Genomic DNA, 15,582 nt, shown 5'->3' on the forward strand with positions numbered 1-15,582 from the left:
CATGGGCGCTAAAATAGATCAGGTTCAAAATACTGAAAACATTTTTGGCGTGTTTCTACGATGGTAGGTTTGAAAGAATGTGATAGACGGTTAGGGAGACAGCTGCACACTACGGTCTGTTTAATAGCCACGAACTCTCGGCTAGCATTGGGACCAGGTGAAATGAAACTTTTATGTCATTCCAGGGCTGCCTGACCCTTTCGCCAAGATCACAGTTGATGGCTCTGGACAGTGCCACTCCACAGACGTATGTAAGAACACGCTTGACCCCAAATGGAACCAGCACTACGATCTGTGAGTACCCAATAACCTTGACAGCTTTATGTCGCCCCCCCCCCCCAACCCTGGCATGGTTAACATCATTGGTAGTGCTAAATATGAAAGTAGTTGCTAGTTATGCTAAAAAGATTGGAGGCTTCAGATCTGAATAACATATGTGGATTGTTGATATTTCCTTTAATTAATAGATATTTGTTCTTTTGTCTATCCGTCAATACCGAAATCTATCTATCTATCTATCTATCTATCTATCTATCTATCTATCTATCTATCTATCTATCTATCTATCTATCTATCTATCTATCTATCTATCTATCTATCTATCTACCTACCTACCTACCTACCTACCTACCTATCTATCTATCTATCTATCTATCTATCTATCTATCTATCTATCTATCTATCTATCTATCTATCTATCTATCTATCTATCTATCTATCTATCTATCTATCTATCTATTTTGTCTGTCTGTCTGCCTGTCTGTCTGTCTGTCTATAATTATATATATCTATAATCATATCATCTCTCTCTCTCTCTGTCTCTCTCTCTATTTATAAAACCGTTAGCGCAAAGAAAAAAGAAAAGGTAAGTGGCTCTTTACCCAAGGGAATTTCATTGTTTTCTCCCCTGACATGTATAGAGCGACAGGTGGTCCATTCATCTTTACAGAGAACTGATTGAAGAGTTGTTCCTGTGGAAGCTTGCAAGAGTAGTCAGAGGATAACAAGCGCACGATGGACGAAGAAAAATGATAGAAAGAGGGAGGCTAGGGGAGGATTACATACCGCAATGGGAGGTGGTGGGTTGGGGTGGGCTGGGGTGGAGAGGCACAGCACATGTTTTGTGTTGCTACGTTCTGGTCAAAGTCCTGTTTGATTGTCTGCTCTGGTCATGGCGATGGTTTATGGTGATGTGTTACGTGGCCCCCGAAATGTTCGCCATACTTGGCCAGCCTCTTCTATTTGTGACACCTCCGTTTCAGTGCATTCATTTCTGGACTTATGATTCTTGACTTCCGCTTGACTGGTACGTACATTGTAGTTTAACATTTCCATTTGAGACTTTGTAGACATCTAGCGGATGATGCAAACCTTAGTTGTATCTGTGTCCAACTTTCAGCTAGATTATCACGTGTCAGTGCAATGACCAACAGACTTAACCTTCCACAGCAAATGTCGTGCACTAAGACTTTGTGGGCGCCCGAAGTTATTTCCCAGCCATCAAAATCGAGCCTGAGATCTTCGGTTGGTAGGTCGAGGGCTCTACCACTCAGCCACTACTCCCACATCTACGTACATAATAAAGCGGGTTTGACTTTTATTGTGTTTTATCCTCTGAAGTTCGGTTCTTGCCTTCATCGGTTTTTAGTTTAGCTTGAGAGGATAATTGCTACATAGCCCCACCCCGAAGAAAATGTTATTCTCGAAGATGTTGTCACGTGACTGTCTTAACGCAGACCTAAAGGAACAAAAAAAAAATTGTAACTCTAGTTCTATTACGAAGTCATGTAGTTAGAAGAACTCGTAAGCCATGATGTAGATTCAGATGTCTGTAATAGCTGGCTCCTTAGTTACCAAACGACCGGGAAAATCGAATGAAGGATGAGTGCAGTGCTTCATCTGACTAGACAAACCCAGTTGCGACCTGCATATTTTTTCCACACTTGATGCAGACAAAGCCGTTGTCCGCCGGGGGTCTATTTAAATTTTCTTTACTTATTTTTGCGATTTTCATTTGCTTTCCTCTGGGCTTCAAATGTAGTGCCCGTGGCCTTCGTGAGATCTCTCTTCTGGCTCTTCCAGAAGCCTTCTGCTGCCAGCACTTTCCTCCATGTTAGCGAGGGCGAAACGGGGCCTGAGAAAATATAGCACCTAATCCAACAAAGGCTAACACTTGTTCATGTCTGTCTAATGGTTTGGCTGCTTAACTTCATCGTGTTTTTTTTGAGGTGACGCTGTAAGACTAATGACTCTGTAGCAACGTTTTGAAACCACTTCTGTGTAACGAAAGTACGAGTTAGCACCAGGTTGGTGGGAAGACCGTGTTGTTTCAAATAATACGCATGTCTCTGAATCTCAGCGGACACAGTGTAAATACTTTACAAGCATAGTCAGAGAAATGTTTTCCATTAATTCTATGAACATCATCAACAACAACAACAAACATCGTATGAGTTATGACATATTCGGCTGTAAACAAACACGATAGTTTTTGTTACAAACTCGTAGGCGCCCCCCCTCCTCCTCGCACCTGTTAAAGGGACTGTAATGGCTCTCCAGTTGAATGTTTTATAGTAGTAATAGCCAGCATTGATATAACGCTGTTAGAATCATAGCTGGCTGTGTGAGTATATGAGTGATGTGTTCGTGTTTGTATATATATTGATTTTGTTACAGTAGAAGTGGACTGTTGTAGTGAAACTAATTGTTCATTAGCTTCAACCAATGAAAGTATCTTGTCTTAAGGGCAATGGGAAAACAATATTTATATATCTAAAAGCCTTTCGATTTGAATAAAGCTTACCTACACAAAAGTAGAGACAGATTTAAACATACTTCATTTCTGTGCTAAAACAAAGCATACTAGCACCGAATATCTTCGATTTGATTAAATAAACAAACAATAATACATAAACACTAAACCACCGAACATCAATTTATACTTAGAAAAAACAAAACCTAATGAAATACTCAGAAAGACACAAAGATAGACTCACATTTCTTATTCCAAATGCTAGGACAAATTCGTATAAGTGCTCCTTCTTTCCTAGTACCATTAGAGGCTGGAATGGGTTGCCTGAATCAGTCAGGAAAACCATCGACTTGGCAGAGTTTAAGTCACTGATTTACATTTATGATAAGATTGACACATGTAATGTGTAGGGCGTAATTATCTTATTTTTTTAAATAGCGTCTGCAATCTATTTAAGAGCCCACTGAAGACATGCTAGTAGCCATGGCTATATTTATTCTTCAGCTATGAAAGTGTAGGGATATCTTCGTATCCAAAGTTCTTACATACTTGTACAGTATACTTGTAAAGACCGCTTTGGACCTTACAAAATGGTACAGTCACCTACTCGGCAATACTTGTTTAGTCCTAGTGGTGTCTTCTCTTGTCGCTGTCTGTCGCCCAGCCTGGGGGGTAGGGAAGGGGGGGATGACCTGCAGTTCATCCGGTCTGGCTCACCATGGAGTGTACGTGTATCAACAAGCACTTGTCTCTCGCGACCAGACGTCGTCCCACTATTGAAGAGTGGACTGACATGTGGAGCATGGACAACATATAGACAATATATAGACAACATATAGACAACATATAGACAACATCTACATCTATCTGACCATGTTTTGGCAGGAAGAGAGAGAACAAAAAAAAATAGGGGGAAATAAAGGCCTGGGTTTAGTGGCTGTGTTTCTTTGTTGTCCGAATTCAATGAATTATTTCCATGATTACGTCATACTATAATAGACTTAGTCATACCGGCAGTCATAAGTAATGAAACACAAAGTGTTTCTTCTATTCTGTATGAAAGATGTAGGTATCGGTTCTTTGCCACTTCACTGTGAACATTGGAAATCTGTTTTGCCTGCCTTATGTTCCGCACGAACTGTTTTTGTGTCCAACGCTTGCTTGATCATATAAACGTTGTTTTGTTCTTGTTTGACCAAGCTTGTATCAACTCACTCGGTCTGTGAGAAATGTTTGACACTTGTTCTTCTCCCACTTCCCATTCTCAGATCAAGTTTTAACATTTTCACAAGAATTCACGAATCAATAAAAAAAAAACGGATTAATTAATTTCATTTTGTATTGAAAAGTATTATCACTGTCCAATCGCATCAAGGCCGGCTATTGTCATGCCGGGGCCGCTCCTGTTCACTTCGTGAAGTGGTGGGAAGAAACTCTGGGATCAATACGGCCTGAAATGTTCCATGTGTTGGCTGTCAATATCGGATGTAGACCAGAGAAATAGCGAAGAAAGAGTTGCTCGAATTCCTATCTACTGTGTTGTCACTTATTGATCCAATCAAACATTTTCATAGCGAGTGATAGTACAGTAAAGGTCGTAGGTTCGGTTCTTTACAAAATTGATTTAGGAGTTTGTGTGGCTAGTTGGCCGAGGAATATGTACTCAGAAATGTTGGCGCAGCAGCAAGGCTCGATTCCCGCCTTAGTCTGTGACAAACTTTTTGAAGAACTTTGTATTTGGAGTTTTCTAGTAATAGGAGAGATGTTGACACACTTAATGACCTGGTCTCTTGTCGAGTAAAACATAAAGGCCGTATATTCTGAAACATATGGGCCGTATGTTTTGAAAGTTTTCCCTCAAACGTATGTGTGTATGTATTATAGATAAGCACATTGTATTATGATATATGTGTTTTTTTATGGATAAATCCAGTGGACATGTGAATCACACGGCTTCGTTCACTGCGTCTTGTTTAGACTTGCAGATGTCACCCAGCTCACTAGTAGTATCTATTTATAACCGACACGCTCTGATTGCGAGATGTCTGTGGCCTCCCAGACGAAACGTGTGTTAACCTGGAACGAGGGGGGGGGGGGCGACTGCAAAGTGCGGGTGAGAAATTTCTCTTACCCTTCCTTTACTGAGGCATTGGGTCACTCTCACTTTTTTTGAAGGGCTTCCCAACATCGGGGGGGGGGGGGGGGGCAAACGACTGCTGACGCGTAGCCGACGGAAAATTTCGAAACATTGTAAGAATTGAAGGTAGGCTATATGTATCTTCTTATCTTATATAATACAGACGTTTTTTTTCAAAATGAAGATGGTTACGTCCTACGCGTCATGCATCTAGTCATGCATGTTAACCAACGACTTGAATTCTGCCAAGTCATTGATTCCCCTGGCTGGCTCAGGCAACCCATTCCATGCTCTAATAGCACTAGGAATAAAAATCTAAATCGTTTGACCAATCTTGATAATCACAAAAGATCCAGAACTACTGAATTATAGACATCACAGAAGATCTAGACTCTAGTCTAGAGCTACAGACACCACAAAGGATCTAGAGCTACAGACATCACAAAGGATCTAGAGCTATAGACATCACAAAGGATCTAGACCTACAGACACCACAAAGGATCTAGAGCTACAGACATCACAAAGGATCTAGAGCTATAGACATCACAAAGGATCTAGACCTACATACACCACAAAGGATCTAGAGCTACAGACACCACAAAGGATCTAGAGCTACAGACATTACAAAGGATCTAGAGCTACAGACATCACAAAGGATCTAGAGCTACAGACATCACAAAGGATCTAGAGCTACAGACACCACAAAGGATCTAGAGCTACAGACATCACAAAAGATCTAGAGCTACAGACATCACAAAGGATCTAGAGCTACAGACATCACAAAGGATCTAGACCTACATACACCACAAAGGATCTAGAGCTACAGACACCACAAAGGATCTAGAGCTACAGACATCACAAAAGATCTAGAGCTACAGACATCACAAAGGATCTAGAGCTACAGACATCACAAAAGATCTAGAGCTATAGACATCACAAAGGGTATAGAGCTACAGACATCACAAAGGATCTAAAGCTACCGACCTCTCTCTCCATTGCACGTCTGATAATGTTTACAGCTATGTTCCCACGTCCCTGCGTACAGTGTATCACCTTGACCTTCAGACCGTAACTCATTCTATATTTAGCTGGCATTCTTCTATCCACTCGACTTCCTATTGGCTCAACTTAAAGCATTTTATCTGAATGGAATGATAATTGTGGGTTGTAGAGTTTACTAGATCTATATCTCTCTGATTCATAGTAGACTGGTCCCAGGTCTCACACTGTGAAACTGTCGGGTCATCCCAACACTAGACTTTTGTTCAATTTAATTTAGTGTGACAATAACTGTAGTGACAGCCTTGTTATTCCACTTGGACACTATCCATGGCGTCAAGATACCGCCATTGTACAAACCTGTTCAATCAATGAAACACTCACTTACTGGATTCGCGTCTCTACCACTTGTTCTGACCCTTGATATTATAGATGACGTGGGTCTGATAATACATAGTATTGTTGTGAAGTTCGTTCATTAGGCGCCAGTCCTTTACAAGTAGTCAGATGAGGAATGGTATAAACAATGTTCGTTATTTGATTACTAGAGTCTAACTTTAAGGCACATGACTAACTTAATGTTTAAGAAATCAACATTGATGATAATACTAGCTCTCTCTCTCTATATATTCCTTATAAACTGGAACCACTGACTGATTCATTTAGGTACGTATGTATGTTTCAATAGATCTCAGCAACCGCCGTACGGATTTCGTACACAGGTTTCTTTTACCTCTTATGTGCTCGCCAAGAAACGGCTTTGGCAAATTTGCATCCTGAATGCCTAAATTCGCGAAAAAAAACCTCAAGCTTTTATTAACACCTTTGTCATTTATTTTCGTTATTTCCCCAAAATGGCGCATTCTATATATAAAGCTTAAATACAAATACCACAAAAATAAGGCTTCTGTATTTTGAAAGGATATTTTCTTTCTTTTCCCTAATTGAACTTATGTTCGTATTTGCCTAATGTCATATTGTAATGTCATTTTTCCGCTTCCTTTTAAATACGTTAAAGTATAGAACAATACTTAACATGAAAAGGATAGATGTGTGCATGTGTGCAGGGTTTAAACCTGTAACCCCCCAGACCACTGTCTAGAGTCAGGGCCGGTCTTAGGCCACTGCAACCTATGCGGACGCAGTGGCTCCCGCACTTTCATAGGCCCCGCACAAATTCTAGGTGTAAATTATTAAAATAAACCCTTTTAACTTATTATTAAAGGGTTTCTGGAATTCTCCTGAATCTGTAAAATATACTAAAAAGTCATAAAAATCCCCTGAAATTATTAAAGTCTTCTGAAAACTAATGCAAATTTCCTTAAAAACAGACAAAATTGTCATTTCTGGGTGTCATTCAATATGGAAAACGCCAAACCTACTAGCAATTTGAAAAAAAAAAACAGCATTGTCAGCTTTCATTTTATGTAATGTAATTTAATGTAATAATAAGGCGAATTTTAACTAAAACAAGAATTTTAAATTCTTAATTTACTTTAATAGTCACTGGCATACAAATATAGATCTAAATCTATCTCGACCTCTTAAAATAAAAATAAAAGCAATATTTTGCTAGTCGATAGTAAATCTAAAATCAGATCTGAATGTCTATCAGCTTTTTGTTGAAAAGCTACTATCTACTTATAAAGCTAATTTGACAGTGATTTTGTACTTAGTAAAGTATGAATAAAATGCAAAGACGAATTTATTTTCTAATACAAAATCTAAATTTTCACTTAATATCCTTATCACAACCCAGAATAGGCCCCGCGCAATCCGTTTTGCATATGGCCCCACAATCTGTAGGAGCGGCCCTGTCTAGAGTGTGTACTACATGACCAGGCAGCCATCTTTGAATGTTAATAAACTGCTCTTTGTTCCTCAATAGCATCTACAGTAAACTATTTTGTTTGTTATTGTCCAGGTACGTGGGCCACAAAGACTCCATCACAATCAGCGTGTGGAACCACAAGAAGATCCACAAGAAACAGGGCGCAGGTTTCCTTGGCTGTGTCAAGATCATGTCCAACGCCATCCAGCAGCTAAAGGACACAGGATGTAAGTTTTGTGAAGTAATTAGTATCCATGTAGTCATTCAATAGTGTCTTGATATTGTATCAATGCAGATTAACCTAGAATTCCTGAGGGCTCGACCAGGCTTGGCTTGCAAACTTTGTCCTTTCAAAGGTTGGACAAATGCCATGGGTGGTCTCATTGACTGTAAAGGATGAATTTAAAATATGCATAAGATTCCACGTCGATGTTGGCGGACAAAGGAGGCACCTGTGACCTTTCATTCATAGAGCCTGGACTAAGGGGACACCTATCTTTCACATGTGCTGGACAAAGAGGGAACCTATCATTCACAGGGCCCGGAGAAAGGCAGTAAAACATTGAAACTTTGTAACAGTGGTGAAACATTCAAAATTTATTATAGCTGTAAAACATTCAAACTTTATAATAGTGGTGAAAAATAGAAACTTTATAAAAGGGGTGAAACATTCAAAATTTATAATGGCTGCAAAGCATTCTAATTTTATAATAGCAGTGAAACAGTCAAACTTTATAATAGCAATAAAACAATAAAACTTTATAATAGTGGTGAAACATTAAAACTTTATAATATCAGTGAAATATTCAAACTTTTGGAGGTATTTGGTTAGGCAGCTATCAGCACCCCTATGAAAGTCAAGGGACAGCTGAGAGGATTAGATTAGATTAGATTAGAGTTCTTCTACACCAAATTTATCATTATTCTAGAGTCTTTTTAGAATTAGATCTTTAGATAATAATCTATTATCTAGGCTCAAGACCCAAGACTAATAAGTAAGCTAATTAACTAGATCTATAAGAAGTTAAAAAACAACAACACATCTATACTTGATTTAGTGAATGCAATCTAAGCTGCTATTAGTTAGAAGATCTAACCTCAGCTTTCTCCTAGATAACTTGATCAGGTTCTAGTCTGGTAAGATCTACTCTGTTGGCCAATAAATATACAAATATTAGATCATTTATTTATAACAGAGTTAACTTTTAACATAGTGATAGCCAAATTTGATTTATAATTGAAGCACACAATACTAAATACTATAGATAGAACACTTTAAGCACGATGTATACAAATGAATTTAGGGATAGGCTTGCAAGGTCATTAGAATAGACCTAAAGAAACCATTTTGTTCTATCTAGTAGAAGTCAAATATTTCTGTACTTGTCACTTTCAAAATTTCACCTGAAATTATTTTCAAATCAATCCATTGTTCCACTACTCTGAGTGCCTAATCTCATTCTCTAAAAAACCAAGTGTAATTATGTCTTGAATTTTAATTAGATCTCTTGTGACGAACTAGTTAATTTGTATCTCTATGATGACTAGGTGTATAAGAGTGAAAAATTGATACCAATATAGAATGCATATAAATTATATATGAATGGGTGAATTTATATAAGTAAAAGCAGTTTAAGTTAAAGCCGAGTATTTATAGTTTTTTTGTTTGTGTATTAAAAGAAAATACTTCAATAGATATATACAATTTTTTTATTCTGCTAAAATAGCGGTAATTTATGTGGTGAAAGCACAAGTACTAGCATGCTTACAGGTTTATTGGAGCTGTTCCCCCCCCCCCCCCCCTTCCTCCCTTTGTAGGCATAAATTTAACTTAACCTGATTTTGGCATAAGTATTATTTTAATTCACCATTATTTTTTATAATTTTAAAATTTCAAAACTTAAAATAATATTGCTCCATATAAATTTAGTCCATAAACCTAGTCCTAGATATAGTCATTTTGGTCAAATTTGGACCAAACATTTTTTGGTTACATTTCTGTAATAAAGACATTGATTTTGTAAAGGACAACAGCCTACAAGAAATAAAATAAAAATAAAAAAAAAAAAGCACAAAAAAAGACAACTCTCATTCACTATAATATTTTGAAAGCTTGCTGTTTTTTATTTGTATTTTTTACCATTTTGGATTAGAGTTCATAAATGTGAACATTCGATTAATGTCTATTTCACTCTCCCTTCTTATATACGAACCACATCTTAGCCGAGAATCATGTAGAAAAACAGAAGGGAGATAATTATACGTATCCAGGTTTCTAACATTTTCCGATAACTGCCCTTTGTAACCGTAGCCCTTCTTGAGGTTGTCGGATGTTTCTAAAAATAATACCTGACATCGTCTTGATGCAACTCGTCTTGATGCAACTCGCCCCTTCTCCTCTTACGGACATTCAATGTGGGGAAATGTTGCACTGGAATAGTGTTTGTTTTCTTGACGACACTGACATCATCTTTAAATTAAACACCGTGGGAATCATTCAGTGGTACAAGTGTCGCTGTTTCTATTTTTAACCACTTTTCGCGTTGGGGGGAAGGGGGGACAATTACATGTGTGTATGAGCTTCATTCATTGACACCGTTTTGACCATGACTTTGGGGGGGGGGGGGTAAATGAAGAGATGACAGATTAGACAATCTACTTTTCAATGCATTATAAAGTTGATGTGACCAACAGTCAACTATTTTTACAAAGGTTTCTGTCAACTCACTCTGTATGTTTGTCTGTCTGGTTAAAGTTCGTACACTTTATTTTTTCATTCCCCAATCCTTCGATAAAGTTTAAACTTTGCACAATTGTTCATTGGCATATACAAAACTTGAATCAATAATACACAATAATTAATTATTGGTTATTTATTATTTTGTTTGATACCAACAAGGGAAATAAATTCTTCAGTATTCTTAGATTCGGCTAAATATGTAAGTTTACATCCCCTTAGAGAATTGAACACTATATTTCTCCCACATCCATTCTCGGATTTTAGTTGAATCTTTAAACAATTATTTATTGTACCTTAAAAAAACAAAACATGAATCAATTAAAAAATCTACCAATTAGTCAATAAATTATTGATAATTAATTATTTTATTTGATATTAAATAAAAGGGAAATACCTTCTACATTAATGATATACATGTGAGTAGTTATTTCCCTTAGCTTAGCTTTTTAAAAATATCTTTTTTTCTTGTGTGTTGGTAGAATCTACTATACACTGAGCTTCAGAACTTGACCTTGCTGGCACCTTACTCAGTAGCTTTTTCTTGTTGTAGCTGAGAGCTTTGAAAGGGGCCAATGCTCTCCTTCCATCTCTTCCCTTGTCCTCTATACGGTAGATGCCTTGTGAGTGGATACTGTTATGTGTAGCTGTTTTCCTTCATTGTGTATGAATAAGAAACTCCATTTAAAAAGCACTAGTTTCCTAAATTTGTCAGAGAACAGAAGAGCAAAAAAAAAAAAGTCAGGCACCCTTTTGGGCAGACCACGAGTAGGGTAGCTTGATGGCTTCTTCTTCTTCTTCTTCCTTGTTCTCATTGTTATGTTGCAGCGTTCAGATGATTAGACAAATGTATGAGATGAACTGCGCAGTGGTTTCCAAATCAGGGAGCTCTCCATATAGTTTTCTTTCTAAATCGATGTTTTGGGGCCAGTGCATTGTTCGGGCCTTTTTGGTAAAGAATGCTGTTTTGAAGGACACTGTCAGCATTCTCTGGTGACACTCCACATGGGCAGATTTCATTAGTTCCAATTTTGAGCTTCTGGTACATATGTTGTCTCATTCTGTTGTGCCCGGTCCTGAGTCGAAAGATTAGACGTTGATCTTGTCGGGTGGCTCGATGACGTAGAGACAGATCTACAACAGCTAAAAGTCCGGGCATGGAGACGTAAAGCCCAGGATAGATCAGAATGGAGAGATGTGCCAGAGCAGGCCAGAGCTCTCCATTGGCTCTAGCGCCTTTGGGATGGATGGAAGTTTCATAGATTGATTCAGATTTAGAGCTCAGGTAGTTAGGTGTACTGATGATATCGTCATGTTTTCTTGATAAGTAGATCTATTTTTAAAACCAAACGTGTTGTTAATTCTGTCTGCAGTTAATTTTTTTAATGCAGTTATGCCCCTTTGGCTTGTTTTCGCTAAGACTTGAAATACTTAATCGTCTAATTATCAGAGTTATCGTTCATGAGACAAGAACATTCTCATGATCAGCGTATCTAATCTAAACCCAGTTGTTGTTGTTTTTTTTTTGTTAGTCAAGTTAACTGCACCTGCCAGCCCAATGATCATGGATTGAATATTCAAGGATGTCCCAGCTCATGGGTTGAGAAGCCCTGCATTCGACACTCACCCCTCTGTGGATCTAATCCTACCGTACAACCTTCGCTCACTTCCTCTGTTTAAAGTCAAGTTAACTGCACCTGCCAGCCTAATGATCATGGATTGAATATTCAAGGATGTCCCAGCTCATGGGTTGAGAAGCCCTGCATTCGACACTCACCCTTCTGTGGCTCTAATCCTACGGTACAACCTTCGCTCACTTCCTCTGTTTAACAGTCACTAATTGATCCACGGCGCACAACTCTCGCTGCTTGTCAAATTGATTTTGTGCGAGCACGATCATCGCCCCCTGTGTGTTTCTCTCAGCTGGTTTCATTTATCCCTGGCCAGTGTCAGTTTTTGCAATGAATAATTGACTTCTGCTTCTGTAAGGCTCGGAGAGTCTTAAACAAACGTGGCTGTAGGAATAGAAGAGTCCATGCAGCAATTACAAAATATATATCCGCACGTTAAATAGACACTACCTAGACTGTCATTGTCGCGTGACTAAGAGACTGGCTCTCTGATCACACAGTTTGTTTGTTTGTTGTTTTTTTTTTTTGCTAATTAATTATAGTCCAAAGTTACTTCCTTTAATTTGTTCTTCCGTTTTTACCGGTAGAATTCGGGATGTGATAGGGGTGGATTGAAATGTTTACATCTGTACCAGTTCTTCTTCTGTTTCTTCCTCTTGAGATGTTCTCTTGCCATGCACGATAGTCTTGAAGGGGGAAAACAGTTCATTGTTGTCTCCTTAATGTAGCCGGTAGAGTAACTCTTATATGCAACAGACTATTCTTAGGTAGAGTCAGGTTCAACAAGAGAGATGTCTAGAAAGCCTGCTAGCTGTCCAAGATCACAATTAGATATACAGCTGTTTCTTTGACTTTGCAAAGTTTCTTATACTGTTTCTTTTTTGTCTGCTAGAACAGCTCTGCTCATGTTTTCTTTTATTAAAAAGGAGATGGAGTCTTATCGTTGAGATTGTTCTTGAAGAAGAGGTATACTCCAGTGCTTCTTGCGGCGTGTACTTCCACTACTAGACCCCAGTACTTCTTGTGGCGACTACTTCCTCTAAAAGACTCCAGTGCTTCTTGTGGCGAGTACTTCCTCTAAAAGACTCCAGTGCTTCTTGTGGCGAGTACTTCCTCTAAAAGACCCCAGTAATTCTTGTGGCGAGTACTTCCTCTAAAAGACCCCCGTACTTCTTGTGGCGAGTACTTCCTCTAAAAAGACCACAGTACTTCTTGTGGCGAGTACTTCCTCTAAAAGACTCCAGTACTTCTTGTGGCGAGTACTTCCTCTAAAAAGACCACAGTACTTCTTGTGGCGAGTACTTCCACTACTAGACCCCAGTATCTCTAGAGATAACTATCGTCTTTACATTATCAGCTTTTGACGATCACATCAAATTATGATGTGTTATTATAATTGCAAACATCAACAGTATTCAAAGGAAATCCACAATAGTTCATTTTTCAGTGCTACTGTTAGTTCCCTGAAGACTTTCCTATGCGTGGCAGGTCTGCTATGCCTGTGTTTTTATTTAAAAAAAATAGTTTTGATAGAGTGCTAATGCATTTTCATAACTGTCCCATAATGATAATTTTATTTACATTTTTTTTTGCCATTAGTTAAAAAAAAGAACATACAACTTTAAAATCAATTCCTGCTTTAGGTTCAAACAATAGAGTAAACCGAACAGTTATCTTTAATATGTCATTGAAACAGTAAGAACACGAAAATTGGCTAGCATGTAGCTCGAACCCACTACATTCGCTTTTTAAGCGTGACACACTATCATCTTAGCCTCGTACCCACTACATTCGCTTTCTTAAGCGCGACACACTATCATCTTAGCCTCGAACTCACTACATTCACTTTTTAAGCGCGACACACTATCATCTTAGCCTCGAACTCACTACATTCACTTTTTAAGCGCGACACACTATCATCTTAGCCTCGTACCCACTACATTCGCTTTCTTAAGCGCGACACACTATCATCTTAGCCCCGAGCCCAATGCATTCGCGGGTTTTTAAGCGCGACACACTATCATCTTAGTCCCGAGCCCAATGCATTCGCGGTATTTAAAGCGCGACACACTATCATCTTAATTAAACAGCAGTACTACGTTTTGCGAAGTTGTAGCTTGATTCAGTGTTTGACTTTAGTCTTTGGTGTCTATTGACCAGCTCCCTTCCACTTGTTTGTGACTGTAAAGAATGTGTGAGCTAGTAAAAGGAATTGAGAAAAAACAACAAAGTGACCGCTGACTCTATCATTGAATATCAAACAGAATCTGTTGTTGTGTAGGCATTTAAAAAAAAGCTTCATTTGCTTCCCTGTGGATTAAGGTTGTTACGAACTGTCGATAAAAGTCATCGATATTAGTCAAATCATATTAACATCACTCTAACATTAACATTATCAAAAGCCATTTAGTAACGCCTGTTTTCCTCAGAGGAGCGTTATTGATCTGGGAAAGTCAATCCTGTTGTTTAACGATCTGGAATATTGTAATCGAACTGCCGTTCACTATTTGGGGGGGACAGCGATCACAGCAGTTTCATTGAGACTTTGTATTTGAAGTTGATCAATAAACTTTTTTTTTTAATGAAAAAAATCTTGGAAAGAATTCAAACCAAATGGTTGTCAATATGAGATTTTGGTTGTTTCCGAGTCTTTCGCATCTCGGAGTCTATGACGTCATACGTGATATTTGTGTAGTCGTTTTGTCTTCCTGGTATTTAACGAATAGTTGATATGAAGGAAATCGTTCTTGTCATCCTCATTGTGAGAATGTCCATGTCCAAATCGTTGACATCGGCGGAACTGATCTGAGGTTAAAATCTCTTGATTTTGCTGCGTTACTCTAAAGATTCGTTCAACAGGGCGAATTGAGGATTTTTTTTTTGGTAAAGATTGGCTTAATATAGAGATGGCGATCTTTCCGCCCCCCCCCCCCCACATTGAGCCCCTCTTGTACAACTAAATAAGCTACGCCACTGAGTAAACGAAGGATCAATGATATCATCTGATACTGTTGGATGTGAAGAGATTACAGGTGCGCCTTCTTCCTTCATTTCCATGTCAATAAACTCACGAGAAATGGAGATTTCAGACACATTAAAAAAAAAATTATTTCCATGCCAAACCAAAACCTAGTGAAATACTCATCTTGGTTATGTACCTTGTAAAAACAAAAAATAGGTTCTCGCTACCAAATGAACTTAGGTAAACATATTTTTTTAACTCTTTCCCTCCTCATTGATGATATCATCGTTGATTTGACCTCATTAATTTAAATTAATATGTTTTAGTTTATAAATTTCATTTTGTGTTATATAAAATCAAACATTTTCTGATAACAAACAACAAAGCTATTGAAGCTTAATCATAACAGGGTAGAGAAATAGTAATGAGCGAAATGAAGAATTTGCGTCGAAACGTAGAAAAATAATGACGGAGAGAAAGAGTTAATCTCAACCTAAGGGGTCAGTCTACGTTATGGGGTGTAGTGGTCGAGT

At 38.2% G+C, this 15,582-nt stretch overlaps 1 protein-coding gene across 4 annotated transcripts in view; it reads left to right on the plus strand.

The window, feature by feature from the left end:
* LOC106055015 (E3 ubiquitin-protein ligase SMURF2-like) overlaps positions 1–15,582 on the plus strand; it is a 74,800-nt gene that overhangs the window by 21,556 nt on the left and 37,662 nt on the right. For 2 of the 4 annotated variants that reach the window (XM_056018930.1, XM_056018931.1), the window contains exons 3-4: positions 186–294; positions 7,813–7,946. In XM_056018930.1, the coding sequence (XP_055874905.1) occupies positions 186–294; positions 7,813–7,946 (243 nt within the window). Of the gene's footprint in view, positions 1–185; positions 295–1,169; positions 1,307–6,409; positions 6,555–7,812; positions 7,947–15,582 lie in introns of those variants that run through there. The other 2 variants (XM_056018933.1, XM_056018932.1) reach the window with 2 other exon arrangements.

This window comes from Biomphalaria glabrata, chromosome 2, assembly GCF_947242115.1.
Source record: "Biomphalaria glabrata chromosome 2, xgBioGlab47.1, whole genome shotgun sequence".
In the NCBI taxonomy this organism is placed as follows: Eukaryota; Metazoa; Mollusca; class Gastropoda; family Planorbidae; genus Biomphalaria; species Biomphalaria glabrata.